Source organism: Danio rerio, chromosome 18 (genome assembly GCF_049306965.1).
Source record: "Danio rerio strain Tuebingen ecotype United States chromosome 18, GRCz12tu, whole genome shotgun sequence".
In the NCBI taxonomy this organism is placed as follows: domain Eukaryota; kingdom Metazoa; phylum Chordata; class Actinopteri; order Cypriniformes; family Danionidae; genus Danio; species Danio rerio.
In genome coordinates this window covers 14,586,825-14,605,663 of record NC_133193.1, presented here as the reverse complement: position 1 = coordinate 14,605,663, position 18,839 = coordinate 14,586,825, and the positions used below count along the sequence as shown (strand labels likewise).

Here is an 18,839-nt window from a genome sequence, read left to right as displayed (position 1 = left end):
TGATCGAGCTTTCTGTGTTGCGGCCCAAGGCTCTGGAACAGTCTCCCTCTGATCATCAGGATTTCTCCTTCATTGGATGCTTTTAAATCTAACTTAAAGACTTATTTTTACTCTCTTGCCTTTAAGTGATGCATGCATGTTATTTTTTTTATTTGTATTTTGGTATTACTTTTATACATATATATTTCCTTGTAATTTTAATACCAGTTTTTATTTTTATTTTCTAGTTTATTTTATTGTAAATTACTTTGGATCAACTATAGTTGTGTAAAATTGTGCTCTATAAATAAAGTTAGCCTTTCCTTGCCTATATATAGTAATTAAAAAGTTGGTTAATTAAACAAAGTTAGTGAAATTACTAAATAAAAAGTGAATTACTTACTACAGTATAGTTACAGGGTGTCTGCTGGGTCTTAAGGTATTAAAAGTTTATGATAAAGTATTTAAAAGGCTTAAATGCTATTTTGCAAGGTATTAAAATCTTTAAATTTTTTAATATAGAATGTATGCTAAAGTTTGCCTGAATTAAATCTGTGATATCAGGATGCTGTGTAGTTTATGAAATCAATGAAATCCTACTAGATTTGACATCATGCTGCTGTGTTTACTGCAGTAGCCAAGGCAACGCCATTATTTCTGCAGTTTTATAGGCATCAACCTGCTGAATTAGCTAGATTTATTATATTTTCATACAGTGTATGAATAATGTTTTAGTTTTGGATTAGTTTCTTACATTAATATTTAGTAAATATATTGCGAGTTAAAATCCCTCCAGTGTTTCCATTTGAAACCTAAAGTGGTTATTAGGTCTTAAAACATTTGAAAAGAGTCTTAAAGTCTTAAAAGTTACTGAATTTCACTCTGATTCCTCTATATACTCTGAATTAATGTACTATAGTATACAATATTAAGTTGTGTATGATATGAATTGTTGTAAGTGTGTATACCACATGTACTGTAATTACCTACGACCTAATTTTTCTTTTGAGAAAGTTTTTTTAACTAAAAAACAAGGAGCCAGATAATAATGTCACCACATTATTATTAAATTATACCATACAGTCGGCGCAGAAGCACGTCAGGGCGTCCCGAGGTCGAATCCCGGCTCGAGGACATTTGCCAACCCTTTTCCCCTCTCTCACCATTCGCTTCCTGTCCTATCTAATAAAGGTAAAAAGGCCAAAAATAAATCTTTAAAAGAATAATAATATTAAAAATATACAATACAAAATATATAATGGGTGTAATAAAAAAATACATAATGTATGTTTAAGTTAAAATATAATTCATCTTTTCAAAAAGATAGTAGTAGTATCTGTTTAATTGCATGATTGTAAAATATAATCTAAAAATATGTATTATATATTCATACACAGTAACTTAAGTATGTACATTTGAAAAAAAGCTTCGACCAATTTTCAACAATAAATGATCTGAAGCCACATGTTTTGCTGAAATTAAATGGACATGCTATCACTGTTTGAGTCACAGAAAATGAGTATTTTGTTTGACTGGTTGTGCTAGTTGTTTGAGGTAGTCTATTCAAACTGTTCCAGTACAAATGTTGTGTGCCATTGCTACTTTTTTTATTTCTATTTCAACACTGCTAATTGTCCCACGTTGTGTATAAATGTTCATTTTCGGATCTAAAAAAAAAGCCAACTCCACTATACCGACACACAGGCGTGACCTTAGGCCAGTCTGCCTATTTCTAACAGATTCATTGAGCTGAATCTGTTTTTAGCCTTTCCCACCTCCACCTGATCCTATTGTGAAGCATCCTCTTGCAGAGCCTCAGAGGTTTCAGCTTTCACTGGCCGATCTTATATAAGATTCCTATTTTCTTCCCGTCTCTGAATCTCTAATTTCTCCATCTGGCCTTTTCTCTCTTCAGATCCGACTATGATGACTGGAGACCAGCACTGGCCAGCCTGCTTCAACCCATCCCCTTCCCCAAAGAGTAAGAGCTTTTACATCCTTCTCACCCTGATCACCATTGTTTTTTTTTTTCTTCTTGACTTTAATTTAGGGGAAACAATATCATATCGATATATATCATATCATATCATATCAATAAAATGTATGTCGATAACAATGATAAGTTCTGGTCATTTTTACTCTATTGATTCAAAGAGCTAAACACACAGTAGAAATATGCAACAACAGGAATCTTTAATTATGTTGATTAGATATTCCTTGAATTTTTGGTCGCCAAAAATTTATAGGTTAATTTTTTATTACAGGTCATGCTGCGTCACCCAGTATTGTTTAGCACGCTCTCTTCACTTTCCCGCCAGAAGTATCCACCTTCAGTCATGGTTGAGATACTCTTTTAAAAGTGAAAGCATTAAGAACTCATATCGAAATATATAGTGTTATCGTTGAGGAGAGAAAATAATTATCAAGATTGCATTTTTGCCATTTTGCCCAGCCCTTTACTTATAGCTATCAACCAATGCCACATGATTTGAAATTAGAATTAAATAAAGATCCATTACAATCAAAGCTGCAAGAAGTTTTCAAATTAATAATAATTATAACTTTCAAATAAAACATTTTAATGAATAATGGTGTTGTTCTTCCATGTTTTAATTTAAACAGGATTAAACTCGAACATGAGGAAAAATAAGTTCATAAAGAATTCATAAAGCTTAAATAAATGTAAAAAATCTTAATTAAATTCTTAATAATTTGTTGTAAAATTGATGTTTCATGATTTTATAATCTTAATAAAAGGGTTAATTGGTTGTAAAAAAAAATATATATATATATATATATATATATATATATATATATATATATATATATATATATATATATATGTATATATATGTATGGGCTGAATTTACACAAACAAATTAAGTTGAACATTACTGAATTTATTTTTTTTGTTTAAATTCAACACATAAACTGTTAGCAACAATTTTGCAAACATTGTTTTAGCCTATTATTAAATTTATTAAATTATATATATTATGTATATTCAAAAAAAGTTAGATAGTGCAAATAGAAATCTTTTCCAACTGGGCCATTTGAAAAACTCTTAGCGTTTAGCCCTGTAGTCTGAGTCTAACATTTCATTCATAATAATCTTAAAACTGTCTTAAAGTCTTACATTTTATTTAAATTTCTGTTTATAAGGCACCTATAAATATGTAATATTATAGTTTACTAAAACTGTTAAACCAACATTTTAAAGTGTAAAGGCAACATGAAATTTATAATGTTGAAAAACATTCAAATAAATTTAAATTAAAAATTTCCATTCATCAGAATCCTGAAAAAGTGCATGACTGATTTCACTAAACTGTTAAGTAGCTCAATTGTTTTTAACATCGATTGCATAATCAATACATTTTTTCATGAATCCAAATCAGGATATTAGAAAATGTTCTTAAAGATCTGAGGTAATGATGCTGCAAAATTTGCAGGAATAAATTAATAATTTTAAAGTTAATATAAAATTTAAAACATTTATTTAGACTTTGCAATATGTTGTACTATTTTACAATATTTAAAGAAACTTCTTCCAAAATCCAAATGTATAAATAAGTCGTTCCAGCCTTTTGAACTTTTAAACACAAGTATGTGAAATATGAATTGGAGTTCATATTTTGAATGCGAAGCCTGCATAGTGCTGCCGGGGCTCTGTGTGTACATGCGGTGCACTGGTCTCCCAGGAGAGAGAGGTCTGACGCGGAATTGTGCCTCTGCTGTGGGATTGTGGGTGTTGGGTGAGGCATCTCTGGTCCTCTGTGGCTCCTGTAATTGGCCCTGCAGGACACAGAACAACAGGTGGCGGGGGCTCACCTGTGCTCATACACCACGCTGAGCTTCCAGCCATCATTAGAAAAAGTTAACAGCATCCCAGAGCACTTGTGAAATACATGTAAAGAACATTTGATGAGGTCCTTCCAGACGCACACACGAGACACTTGAAACTGTAGCATCGTGTGTGCCGAGGCAAACGCAACCGCATATAGACTCAGAAAGCAACTTGTGTAATTATGTGGAATGACAACACTGTCTTTTTCTTGAGTGCCTGAGTTGAGTCAATGTTTTTCACGCTTTGCTTTTTCTTCCAGGGCCCTCGCACATGCCAAATTCACAAAGTAAGTGATGGTTTTGATCCTACTGTTTAAAGAATTGCTTGAATAAGGGTTTAAGGCAGACACTGTAGGCTCGTTTTTTTCGTGCATTTATCAGTTTTGAGAATTTAAACTTTGTATAAATTGTTTTTTATCATTCAAATTTAAAGAAAACATAACAAAATATATTTTAAAGTGTTTCTTTTGTCCCACTTTATCAATTTATGTCTTTAGATATCGCTTGAAAACAAAAATTTAAAGCTCATCACAAATTATATTAGTTTCTTCTGCACTCAAAATACATATTAAGTGTTTCTTTTGTCCCACTTTATCAATTTATGTCTTTAGATATCAATTAAAATGCATAGTTTAAAAGCTTTTAACAAATTATTTTATTTTCTCCTGGACTCGAAATACATTTTAAGTGTTTCTTTTGTCCCGCTTTATCAATTTGTCTTTAGGTATCAATTAAAATACATAGTTTTAAAGCTTTTAACAAATGATTTTATTTTCTTCAACACTCAAGGCATTTTAAGTGTTTATTTTGTCTCACTTTATCAATTTATGTCTTTATATATCGATTAAAATGCTGAATTTTAAAGCTTTTCACAAATTATTTTAGTTTAATTACTTAATAAATCTCTACTTAAGCAGCACTTACACACCACACTTCAATTTTATAAACATTTTATTTTACAAACTTTACCATTGTATTCTTTAAAAAAATTTTTTAGAATTATGAAGTTATCAAAAGATATTCCCAAAATCCCTTCTGTAAAAAAAACAAAAAAAATTTATGTTCTGATGTTCAGATTTTTATACTAGAAAAGTTAGCAAATTGATGCACAAATGATTAAAAAACTGCCTAATTTGCATATTTAGACACACATTCTTTGTATACTTGTAATACAATAAAAATAATTGCTTTTTCTGATCAAAATGCATGATGGCAACTATTCTTTAATTATTTTAAGCTATTCACTTGCAAAGTCATTGTAAATATATAATAACAAGTAATAGCATGTATAATATGAAAATGACTAACCGTCTGATTGGCTTGAATAGGGATAGTTGACCTAGAAGTGAAACTAATGTCATCGTTTACTCATTCTCAATGACGTTTTTCTGTGGAACATAAAGGAAGACTAAATATATAATTACATATAAAAAATAATGTGTCGGTGATTTTTCTTTATGTGTTCTTTTGAATATATTTTATTTTCCATGGAAGAAACCGTGCAAGGGTGAGTAAATGATCATACGTAAAACATAGAGGAAGATATTTGGAAAATAATATTATTTGGTTCCCAAATTTCTTTAACACTTTTTCAAGAAGAATTTCACAGAAGATTTCACAGAAGAAATTCAGATTTTTCATTTTTGGCTGAACTGCTCCTTTAAGAGTTGTGATGAAGATTTGAAAGTTAGGTGTAGTCATTATGATACCTCAGTGTAGTTCACACAAAAAAATCTAATTCACTCATCGTTTTCCCACCCTATTTTCAAACATGTAAGTCTTTCTTAGTCCTGTGTAACAACTGCAAAAGAAAATGTCCTGACTCGTCACTTTAATAAACATTTCCGAGCTCCAATTTGACAAAATACACCAAGAAAATGGTCTATACAACATTTCAAGCCTTCTAAATTCATACTAGTGAATATGGTAAATCAAATGTGGATCAAAAAATGGTGGCTCAAAAATAGAAAGTGGATCAAATATTTAATAGTCAAGCTATTTTATGGCCAAGAATGTATCTGAATGCCTCATTTGTAGATTTGTTTCGCAAAACTTACTCATATTCTAGATTTGCATTGCGTGATTTCCCAGTATTGATCAATAATAGGTTGTTAAACGTAACATTTTGACATTTGAATATCTGCAAAAATAATGAATACTTGTAAACCATTTCTTAATATACCTTATGGTTCTTTTCATTTATTTAAAACTTTCAGTCCCCTTTAAATGTAACTGCATGAAAAAAGTGAGCCAGAAATAAGGGTTTATAGCAATACACAATGAATAAGTGATGCCAGAATCGTTACTAAAAGTGTTTGAGTCAAATACGCCTCATGTCTTCTAACAGCTCTTGTTTTTCTCATTTTAACAGAGAGCTGAAATATGTCATTCAGAGGTTTGCTGAAGATCCCAGACAAGAGGTGAGACAGGAAAACCGCTGTTTGCTGAAAGGGTGTTGTTTGCTTTACAGTTTCAAACGCATGCTTGCTTAAAGTTGCCACTGTAGGCTTAGTAAACAATGGCTTGTTGAGCTTCAGCCATTGTAAACCGTATGTACACGTGTCTCTTTAAGGTCCACTCCTGTTTGCTCAGCGTGCGCTCTGGAAAAGATGGCTGGTTCCAGCTCTACAGTCCTGGAGGCGTAGCTTGCGACGATGATGGAGAGTTGTTTGCTAGCATGGTATGAAAGTGTTTGAATGAAATCCGAAATGTTGCATTTGGTCGTTTGTTTTACCACTATATTTACATTTATGGTCTGATATTACTCGTCCTTACAGGTCCACATCCTCATGGGTTCCTGCTACAAGACGAAGAAATTTCTGCTGTCGCTGGCTGAAAATAAACTGGGACCCTGCATGCTCTTGGCCCTGCGGGGGAACCAGACCATGGTGGAGGTACATATGACTGAATATATTGCTTGGTTTAAATTGATATATTGCTTGGTTTAAAGCTGCACACCAAAGTAACATGTTTAGGACAGTTCAACTCAAGGACTTTTCCAACTGGCAGACTTTAAGCTTCTGACGCCACTAGTTTTGCTAGTCTTATGCCAAATTCAAAGTGCACAATTTTCAAAGTAGTTGTGTCACAGATGTTTTCAAACTGCATGGCCCCTAGCCCTCTGGTCACGCCCGCTACGCCACTGTCGCCAATGTTATTTTCAATCACACATACCGCATGATTTCAATCACTGATAGCCCCAGATTATATTTTTCTCACAGGCGTTAAAGACTCATAAGCGATTCGTCTTTGATAGTTGTGTGATTTGTTACTCATGTGAGCGAGTTCCGAGTTGCCTGTGATTTCAGGCATATATGTCTGTGATTTCTTAAAACCTGTCGGCGAGTCAAAATCAGGGCTAAAATCATTCAGTCTAAACTCTGCATTAGCCTAAAAGGACACATCCAGAATCACCCACAGTCTAGTCAGACCATGACTATTGCATAAAAAAACTGAAAATTAAATAATATGTGTAATTACATACAGAAATTATATCTGCTCATTTATTCCATGTTTTCTCAATTTTTTTTTTGCATTTTTTCCACTTCATTAGCCATTTTATCTTCTATAACTTGTTTTAGTGGGCCTTGATCAGCAAATAAACATAATAAAAGGTAGCCAATTAATTAACATTTTGCTAAAGCCTAAAATACACCTCAGTTTTTCATATTTTCCACAGATTTTGTGGCATTTTAGGCCCGTTTACACTAATACGTTTTAGTTTGAAAAAGCTTTGCTACGGTTACGCCATTTGTCCACACTAAACTATGGAGTTTTCGAGCGCCAAAAATTCAAGTGGTGCTCGCTGCAGAGCCATTTGAGGAGAGCTGAGCTCCAGCGAGGGGGAGCTTAAGCTTGAGCTCCACCTTTTTTGAACTTCTTCTACGAGTGATGTCACTGGGGGTAGGGTTAGGGGTGGGGTTGGTGTACGCATTAAAACAGCTTACAGGAGGAGGAGCGACAGCTCATGCTCCCACTCGCTGGAGCTCAGCTCTCCTCAAATGGCTCTGCAACGAGCACCCTCTCCAAAAATTGAACTTTTTGATATAGAAAACACACTCGGAAACAATGGAAAACAAAATCTTTAAAGGAAACAGTGTACTTTATAACATAATTTTCAGCCTATTTTCATTTTGATAATAATTTAACAGACACTAAAAATTTTGAGGCGTCATGTAGCTTCATATTTATATGATCATCATTTTCACTGTATGCATAACAAAATGGAGCCTGTAACATATAGGCCTCCTTTCATTTTCATTGAAAATGCGAAACATAGGCCTACCTTCTCTTTTGCTGAATATTAGTTTTAATAATCAATGCTGATCATTATAAAACCATAACGTACAATAATCTTATACAATATAGTAAATAAATGCAAGCAATCAGTCAAATGTGCAGAATAAGTGTATGCGGTTACATTACAAGCACCGAAGAATTTTTTGAGTGCATGTTTTAGGGCCTTAAAAGGCAAACATTTGAAAAAGATATTGTTCTCGAATCTGAATAAACTATACAAATTCTGTGAAAGTAGCAAGACATGAAGATAGATGTTATGTGCTCGGTGTATAGGCTTGTGAGCACTTTACAGTAATGCTTATTTGGCACTATTATGAATGTCACAATAACTTTGATATCATTTCGACTATTATTAATGTCACAGTAACTTTATAAATGTAACTAACCTTTTTTAACCATTTTTGAGGAATTTACATGCAACAAACTGCGTGTTGTTGAATAAAATCGACAGTTTTAGCAATTTAGAATAGTCCCACAGAGTCCATTAATACAGTATATGTGTAATATTATCTACAGTATGTGTTGAAAATTAAGTCCTGGTGACCTTGCACATAGGACACAACATTCATCCTTGTGTGTGTATGTTGTGCAGATCTTGTGTTTGATGCTGGAGTATAACATCATCGAGAACAAGGACACCCAGCTTCAGATCATCTCCACCCTAGAGAGTACCCAGGTCGGCTTGCGCATGTACGAGCAGCTGTGCGACAGACAGAGGGAGCTTAAAGAACTGGTGAGCGTGCAAATGGAGACTTCGATAAGACCACGCACAGCCACTGCTGGCGTCACAGTCTGAGATCAGACTCTTAGTTAAAAGCGGTGCTCCCATTAACACAGAAAGACACAAGTGACCCATTTACAAACTTTCTAGTTTTACTCTTGTAACTCACAAGCTCCACCTGCTGTTTAAATGAATCTCTATTTCTCTGTTTAGCAAAGAAAAGGAGGACCTACTCGACTCACTCTGCCCTCAAAATCTACGGTGAGTCTGTGTTTGTGGAAACTGCAATGTGTATTTGTGGATGTTGTTGTTTTCCTTGTGAAACCATAAAGGGCTGGGTGATTTTACAAAAATCTCCTCACATATAAGTCAATTTATATCCTGATAACGATATATATCATTATATGGTACCATTTGTATATATATATATATATATATATATATATATATATATATATATATATATATATATATATATATATATATACATTTGAAGTCAGTATTATTAGCCCCCCTTTGATTTTTAAAAAAATATATTTTCCTAATGATGTTTAACAGATTCAGGAAATTTTCACAGTATGTCTGATAATATTTTTTCTTCTGGAGAAAGTCTGATTTGTTTTATTTTGGCTAGAATAAAAGCAGTTATTTTTTTATTAAAATTATTATGTTTAGAAATGTGTTGAAGAAATCAGTGAAACAGAAATTGGGGAAAAATAAACGGGGGGGGGGGGGGGTGAATAATTCTGACTTCAAATGTATGTTTACGTGTACGTATATGTAGAAAATGTCATACATTTCTAAAACAATATTTTAGCCCTTAAAAAGTCTTAAATTTACTGATATGTTGTCTAGTAGGTCTTAAATTATTTTTAACTGGTCTAAATTTTTCTCTGTCCAAATAAACAGGCCGAAATCCATTGAATCATCAACAATCCATCTCAATAAAACTTTTTTTTATATTTAAGTTTTTATTTTTATTGCAAAAAGATCCAATTTACAATAGCTATTTGACTTTTTTTTTACAGCATTTTCTCTAAATTGAATTTTCTTATCAGGGAAAGAAACCTTAAAACTATTACACAATTCCTTATTATAATAACAGAGCCACTTATCACTTTGCGTGATACATTATACTCGGTCAATTTGGACCAAAAGTTAACAAATGTATATTTTTGATCATTTATGTCATTGTCTCCATAATAAATATACTTTTAACAATGTTAAATTTGTTATAAAAGAAAGTGTTTACAACTAGAGTTTTCTTGTTTTGACACATTAAAATATGTTGCTAAGAAATAATTACATTAGATTTATTTATTTTTGGCAACCAACCGGGCAAATAGAAATAATTATTATTGTTTAGCCCTGTATAAGTCTAAAATTTTATTTATAATGGTCTTAAAAGGGTCTTTAAAAGTCTTAAGTTTGACTTGATTAAACCTGCGGAAACCCTAATAAAGGACTGTTTCTTTTTTGTTTTACATTTTAAAGTATATACTCAGAAATATACTTACTTTATTTAAAAAATATAAAAAAAAAAACTTAAAAAAAAAATTATCATTACAGGTCCAACATAAATAAATAAATATATAAATAAATATATAAATAAAATAGATTACTGGCAAGACGTCTTATTCTCTTTAAGTGTTAAAAATCTTTAACAAGATGTAGCGATCCTTTTTAGATTATCTGCTGGCTAACTCTCTTGATCCTTAAAGCTGAGCACTTATTCATACATTCATTTTGTTCACATTTTTTATTGATTTAATTAATTTTTTTCTTGTTGTTAAACTGTTTATTTGTTTACTCAATTTATTCTATTTATTTATTTTATTTATTCTTCCCATTAAAAAGAGAGAGGAGAGCGTTCATAAGGGCAGTGTTGTTAAACAATAATACAAAATGAATGTTATCATGCAGAAAATCCGATAAATAAAAAAGAAAGAAAAAGTATTACCATAACAATGTATTTTGTAACATCATGAAATAAACGATCATAGTATGAAACGGCAGAGCTTTTATTTTGTCCATATGATACAGTATGTGTCGTCATATTGCACAGCTCTAAAACCATGCCATAAAATCCATCCTCAAGGGCTTTGTTTTTTTGACTCTAGGATGCTGACTTGGCCCGTCTGCTGAGCTCTGGTTCTTTTGGTAACCTGGAGAACCTCAGTTTGGCCTTCACCAACGTCACTAGTGCCTGCGCCGAACAGCTCATCAAACTGCCATCTCTTAAACAGCTCAACCTGTGGTCCACTCAGGTCTGTTTTTCATCTGCTTGGTTACACCGTTTAAGAAAATCTTTACTATTGTGGGTCACACTTTATTTTAAGTAAGTGTTCTTGCTATTTAAAAACCATTAACTAATGCTTTTGTCTCAAACTCCTAAATTGCTTCTTAATAGTTAAGAATGTGGTAGTTGGGTTTAGATAAAGGAGTAGGACTAGGGATGTAGAATAATATTATGCAGATTATGTACTTGATGAGTATTAACAAACAACTCAGATCTTATTAATATACAGTTAATAAGCCACTAGTTAGAACTGAAGTTAAGTGTGACCCTATTCTAGCACGCTTCAAAGAATGAGCATGAAGAAACATCATATACAATTTACATAAGCGGGACATAGACAAGATTGCAATGTCTGCATCAAAAAAGTAGTTTTATATACATAAAAGTATATTAAATGTAAGTAAAGTGTCTGTTTTGATGTCTGTGAAAATGAAATGTCAAAATATTGGTCAAATAATGTTACATCCTCATTCATTGTAAAAGATATATTCATCTAAAAATGAAACTATGTTCTTATTTTAATCTGTTCTTAATTAAATATATAAAAGAAGTAGTCATTAAATTTGATTGTTTTAGAGTATTAAAAACGGCTTATGATGATAAACTGGTAAAACCAATTAGTTTGAAGGATGCTGGTGAGGTATAATAATTTAAAATTGCAGTATTTTGCCACTGTCAATTTTTAAATAGAGTCTTGTGATTGGTCATTAAGTTATTATTATTATAAATATGCCTGACAAGATTTTTGAATAACATTGAGATGACCAAAAGAATAAACTAATGGTAAAATAGTAAGAGAAACTCAGAACATCAAGTTTGCACCGCAAAAGAGTTATTGCTCACACAAACCATATATTTACAGTTTGTGCAAATAATGTTTGAATGATTTTTTAGTTTGTCTTCTGTAAGATGGTTTTATTTTTGTTCAGAAAAAACTAATGCGGTCCACATTAGCTAACACTGATTTACCAATCAGACGACTCCTTAACCACTATAAATAACCAGAGTATCTTACCTCAGCCATCTTCGTCTTGAAGAATCCCCCCTTCCACCCCTATTCCTCCCATTTCCTTGTCAGGGCAGCACGGAGGCCTAATGGTTAACACCACGGCCACACAGCAAGAATGTCACCGGCTCAGACAATACCTGGCCAAGTCAGCCAAATACATTAAATAAACTCTTTATACTTAAATATATTTTAAAAGTTTATTCTTTACTTTGATGCTCAAGAAGCATTTCTTATTATCTGTTTCAAAAAAAGTATGAATGAACAGCATTTATGTAAAATAGAAATATTTTAGAACAGTATAAATGTCCTTGCTGTCACTTTTGAGCAATTTCATGCCTTCTTGCTGACGAAAAAAGAAAGTTTTATTCTGCAAATGAAATGTTTTTATTGATTTGATTTGTGTGTTTTAGTTTGGAGACGCGGGTCTTCGTTTGCTATCCGAGCATCTGGCCTGTCTGCAGGTTTTGAACTTGTGTGAGACTCCTGTGACAGACGCGGGCCTGCTTTCCCTCAGCTGTAAGAGCACATTCACGCACATCTTACATCCAATTATCTACAAACTAAAAGAGAAACAGCTGCTGCCATAATGAAACCAATTAGATTTATAACCTCTTGATCTAAATCAATTCCAACCGCCTTCTCAGTTCTGTCATGATTTACAGTCCATGATTTCCTTCCATACCAGTATGGCTGACTTTCTTTCTTCTGTGGAACACAAAGAACACAATGTCCGAGCTCCTGTTTTTCATACACTCTTACAGAAGTTGCTGATTTATACCATTGAGCTCCCCACTATCATCAAATATGACTCGCGTCTTCTGAAGCCAGTCATTGTTCGAGAATGATCTCGCTCTCCACCGCAGATCTCCAATGTCATTTTCAGTGGTCACGTCGCATAACGCGCGATAACCAGTGGTTTTTAACATCAGTGAAGTTAAGGAAATGTGGTTATGTGTCTGAAGGGGACAGAGGAAAATTTAGACCTGTTAAAAATAATTTAAGACCTACAAGACAACATATCAGTAAATTTAAGACTTTTTAAGGCCTAAAATATTGTTTTAGAAATTTATGACATTTTATACATATACGTACACGTATGCATACATACAGTTGAAATCAGAATTATTCGCCCCCCCTGATGTGTTTTTTAATGAACACAAGCACAAATGAGATGTAATAGAAGATGAGCTTTCAGCTTTCAGTAGCTCCTATTTTTTAAGATGCAATGTGAATCATATAAACCATCATCTGCTTTTGTTGTGAAGGTCTGAGGAGATGTGTAAATGATGACAGAATCTATTTTTCTAATTGACCCTTTTTATTACGTTTTGGTTGCATTAATAAGTGGTTTGTATTAGTTAACATGTTGAACAGATAATTTATTGTAACATTTGCCTTGCAGCAATGAAAAGTCTGTGCAGTCTGAATATGAACAGCACTAAACTCACCGCAGACACCTATGAGGACCTGAAGGTAAGAGGATAATGACTTTAGCAGAAACTTGAATTTGAAGTTGAAATGTATGATATTACATCTCCTATCTCAGTTTAATATGCAAAAAGGGAAACTGCTTTTTAAAGGTTTAGGGTCAGTAAGGTTTTTTTTTTTTTTTTTTGCATTTAACAAGACCATACATACTCTACCTGACAAAAGTCTTGTTGTCGATACCAGATGTAAGAGCAACAAAAAATGACTTGACTTCTAGTTGATCATTTGGAAAAGTGGCTGAAGGACTATTTTTCTGATGAGTCATCTGTTGAACTGCATCCCAATCATCACAAATACTGCAGAAGACCTATTGGAACCTGCATGGACCCAAGATTCTCACAGTTTGCTGAAGAAAAAAAATCATGATTTGGGGTTACATTCAGTTTGGAGACATGCGAGAGATCTGCATCAAAGTTCCTGAAAGCAAAGCAGATCAAGGTGCTCCAGGATTGGCCAGCCCAGTCACCATATATGAACATTATTAAGCATGTCTGGAGTAAAATAAAGGAGGTGACATTGAAGATAAACCCATCTTGATGAATCTTGATGAACTCTGGGAGTCCTGCAAGAACACTTTGGTTCCCATTTCAGATGACTTTATTAATTGTGCTATTTGAGTCATTGCAGAGATGTATGGATGCAGTCCTCCAAGCTCATGGGAGTCATAGACATTATTCATTATTTTTCCATTGCACTGCACCATGACATAGTAATTAAAAATCAAGGCATGATCATATTTTATTTTGGTAAAACAAGCCTAATCTAGAGGTCTTTGTCTTTCATATACGGCACTTCTGATATCAAATGATCAACTTGAAGTCAAGACCTTTGTCAGGTAGTGTAGCATACAGAATAAAAAAATCATAGACTGTCTTCCCCTCAAAATAAAAATAAAATTAATTTAAAACAAACATATTCTCTGAAAAAATAAGATAGGTTATAAATAAATGAGAATATAAGAGTAAAAATAAACTGTTTAAATAGGTGAAAAGATCAAGAGTCGAAATTCCCTCTGTCTAGTAGTGTATTAGATCTAGTATCAACAGAACAGGATAACCCTTTGATATAGTCTTAAACAGGATTCCGGGTTTTGACAAAAGATTTGAGAGATCCTGAAAGTAACATAACAATTTCTTAAGTTTTCTGCAGCTAAAGATTTCTCAGTTCCACATGTTATGTGATGGAGGAATGACCTGTTTTCATTTGAGAAGAAGCTAGCTAAAAGATTTTGTTTGTGTTTTTTAATACTGCAATAAATTCTGCTAAATCAAAGACAGGAAAGGTTTTTGTTACAAAACATTTCAAAATAAAATTGTACTAATTAAGAAAAAGGTAACGCAGTGTGCAAGTTATGATCTTTTTGCTGCCATTATGCAAAACTTTACAAAATCCCTTTCATTTACACACTAAGAACATTTTTTTTACCCATTTATTTGTGTCCCTGACACCATACTGAGCAACTTTTTATTTTAGTAAACTTATCAGGATGAATGTACAATATGCTTCCAGAAATCTAATCAGAGTCAAGTTTTACTTAGAATGTGCGATTAGGTTATAGTCCAAATGTACTCCAAAAGCAAATCATGAACAATAACAGCAAAAATATCCACTAATCGTTTACTAGATAAATAAAAGCAACATTTTTTAAAGAGCAAAATAATAATAAAAAATATCATAATTTATAATAAAATATAATTAAATCTGGTCTATAATTAAGTTGGATGGATGGATGGATTAGATAGATACAGTAGATAGATAGATAGATAGATAGATAGATAGATAGATAGATAGATAGATAGATAGATAGATAGATAGATAGATAGATAGATAGATAGATAGATAGATAGATAGATGTAAAGAAAAAAACTTTTAAAAATCGTAATTGTAATAATATTTTAAAAAATGGTTGTTTTACTCTGTTTTGTATCAAATAAATGCAACTTCACACAGATCCAAACTTTTGAACAGCTGTGCAAGTTCATTGGTTAATTTCACCCAAATATGATGCTCTAGACATCTGTTTTTCAGTTTATTACAGTCATTACAGCCAGCACAAAACAGCAACTTTAACCTGACCAAAAGTATGAGTTTGCATACTTTACAATAGCCGAGTGGGGGAGAGGAGTGTTCAAAAAACAAATCTGAACTGTCAATTTTTCCACTTCCATTTGCTCTTTCTAATGGAGCAGAAGCGACACGCTTCACCTTTAACTCTTATCACGCTCACAGTATTTTATTGCCCATATGCATATAGTGATTTACACAAGCACAACATGTTCCTGGTTCAGCTATCAATCGATGGTAACCTTGACTCTAAAATCAGAGTGGAATGATGGGTCGATAGGAATGCTGTTCCAGGAACAGATGTTGAACCAGGAACATGTCACATTATAAACATCTCACCATCTAAACCTCTCTCTCTCTCTCTTCCCAAAGGCCAAACTACCCAATCTAAAGGAAGTGGATGTTCGCTACACAGAGGCGTGGTGAACGCAACGCATCAAGGAGATTTTAAGTCGCTTATACATCATCCGAATACGACATAATCAAGAAAAGGACGACTGTATTTATTCAAACAAGGACCTTGTGATATCATAAATGCTCAAAAATCATCTAGTGTGTCATCAGAAAACAAGGACGCTCTTTAAAGCGGCATATCTGAATGCCAGAACACGTTTCATGACATCATCAAACAGCACAGAAACCTTTCTAATGACATCATCAGGGGACTTTCTCTCAAACTCCCTCAGAGGAGCAACGGCCCTCGTTTTAACCTGTACCTTTTTTCGTCCCCTAAAAAGACAAGTTGATTCGTCCCTTTTCTCCTTGAACCACCTGGAGCCATTTCCCCTGTGGCACCAGCATCTGGTGAAGGCCTGAATATTCAGAGCCACATTCCAGTACACTTTTGATATCACCTTCTGTGTGGAAAGCCATTTCCACGTCATGTTATTATTTTTCGTTCTTGTTACATGTGTGCTTGGTCCTCTCGGTTCAGAGTTCGTCATTTAGTGCATTCTCTCAAGAGAGAGAGGATTCTGGTGTAAAACATGAGAAGTGTTGACTTCTCGACATGTCATCTCTATATCGCTATCGCTCTGAAAATCATTTTTATCGACTTGAATAAGCATATTTTTCCATACACTGCTTTCATAAATGTGTGTTTGTATAGAAAATCGACCCCATTTTTAATGCGGACTTTTCAGGGGCTTTGCTCAGAAAACAAATCTATTTTGTTCGTCATTTCCTTTCTCCTCTTCTTTATTTTTTAGCCACATTGTACAGCTTAATTTTAATTTTACACCCATATTTAAGAGAACATCGTCCAGGAAGTAGACTGGGACTACTTCCCCTTTTTTCTGGTCCTTTTAAGAACTTTTGTCAAGCATACTGAACCAAGATGGTGCCTAAAACATTGTTTTTCTGTAAAGATAGCATCACCTAGCAACTCAAGTCCGCTAAAGTTGTACATAGAAACATGGACTTTTAAAACAGGCTTTATTATTCTCTGTAAACTTCGCCTCTAGTGGTCAATAGGAGTCCACCACGAGCGTCCTGCCACAACGGTCGACAATGTTCGCATATTTATATCAAATCGAGCCAAGATTTGTGCTATGTTATGCAGTTCAACCTTTTTATATTTCGTTTTTCTCGCTTTTGTGATCGGCGTATAGTTTATGACCACTGTAATAAGTTACAGTCAATCGCTCGACTAATGAGGTGGAAGAAAAACAATTGGAAGTAAACAATCGATTGCCGTAGTAACTTAAATCGAGAAGTTTTCTTATGTTTACAAAGGCGCGTCTGTCTCAACTCCCACTTTGAAATATATCTAGACAGAGTCGCCGCCCCTTCTTGAAAGTAGCAGTTTTCATAGGTCCAGCTTGTGTGTGTGTGTGCGCGCGTGTGTGTTCGGTTTCATACAGATATAGATGCCGTCCGGAGATGGGGGTGGTGGGGCGATTCGTACTGGGTGCCATAAGGGCGCCAACTTGTGTTCTGCCATCTTGCGTAGTTGCATACTGTATAATGTACATATGAGTGTATATATAATTTCCCGAGTTCTCTTTCTCTCAAGATTTTGAGAGACTCATTGTTGCCTTCATTTTCGTTTTTGAGATTCATGCATACGGTCACCTATATATATTTTTTGGTTCCCTTTTCCCGCTCCCAGACCAAGTGCACTGTTATTGTATTTGAATTCTTCTTTTTTTTCTGTCGTTTTATCCACTTTTGTTGGTTGTTTGTTTGTTAATTCTCTTTTTGCATGTTGCAATTTGATCATACAGATTTTAATATAAGGGTAAAATCACTAGCCCCCCTTCAGCCACTTACCACATGGATCAATATGTGTTTCTTAAAGTGAAAGATGGACAGAGTTGGTGTGCGTGAAGTAAACGGATGGATTCAATTTGAGAATGTGTGCGTTATTTAGGTGCGTTTGTGAGTGGACTTGAACCTGTGCCATCTTGTACACTGGTGAAACTCAAGCCGTGGTAATGTGACTGACATTTCGTAATGGTCTTCGTTTTTAACAGCGGACCATTTTTCGGGAAGGATTTAGGGGGCTGGGTTTCCCCCAGCCTTCATTTTGTTAAAAAAAAAAAAAACCAAAGCCATCTCTTTGGATGATGGCTGATCTATTGGATACTTCAGTCAGCGGATTATTAATTTGTAATATCCTGTGGAGCTCACTGTGCTATCTGTGTTTTCAGTGTCTCGTTATCAACAACATATTATGACGTTTCATTATTTTCATCATCTTCTTTTTCTTTAAAGCGCGCTTTTTGCTATGTTGAGTTGAGACTGAGTCTTAATGAGATGTGAGTGGGGTCCCCGTGGCCCAGTGGTGTACATACAGAACGAACTACATTTCCCATGACTCCTGGAGTTTCTGCAGATAAAACTGCTGCCCTTGTTTCTTCTGTGTTTTTCTGCTTCTATCTTCAGCTGGGTTGCTGCTGCTGCTGCTCTGTGGCTGTTGTAATGAGAACACACAACCTTCAACAGGAAAATAAGCCTAATATGTGAACCAGTTTCAATCAAAATAAACTGTCTGTGAATATGTTTCAAATAGAACGCTTCCAACGTATGTTTATTGGCGAGTTTTACTTGAACACTCAGTAGTTAGGTTAAAGTTTATATATTTTATATATATATATATATATATATATATATATATATATATATATATATAT

At 33.8% G+C, this 18,839-nt stretch overlaps 1 protein-coding gene across 1 annotated transcript in view; it reads left to right on the top strand.

Moving 5' to 3' along the window:
* Positions 1-18,715, top strand: part of cmip (c-Maf inducing protein) — a 53,515-nt gene extending 34,800 nt beyond the window's left edge. The window contains exons 11-21 of the mRNA XM_073929910.1: positions 1,895-1,960; positions 4,086-4,112; positions 6,197-6,245; positions 6,398-6,505; positions 6,603-6,719; positions 8,717-8,857; positions 9,059-9,106; positions 10,966-11,112; positions 12,564-12,669; positions 13,556-13,626; positions 16,078-18,715. Coding sequence (XP_073786011.1) covers positions 1,895-1,960; positions 4,086-4,112; positions 6,197-6,245; positions 6,398-6,505; positions 6,603-6,719; positions 8,717-8,857; positions 9,059-9,106; positions 10,966-11,112; positions 12,564-12,669; positions 13,556-13,626; positions 16,078-16,131 — 934 coding nt within the window. The 3' untranslated portion in view covers positions 16,132-18,715. The remainder of the gene's footprint in view (positions 1-1,894; positions 1,961-4,085; positions 4,113-6,196; positions 6,246-6,397; positions 6,506-6,602; positions 6,720-8,716; positions 8,858-9,058; positions 9,107-10,965; positions 11,113-12,563; positions 12,670-13,555; positions 13,627-16,077) is intronic.
* Positions 18,716-18,839: the final 124 nt, after the last annotated feature.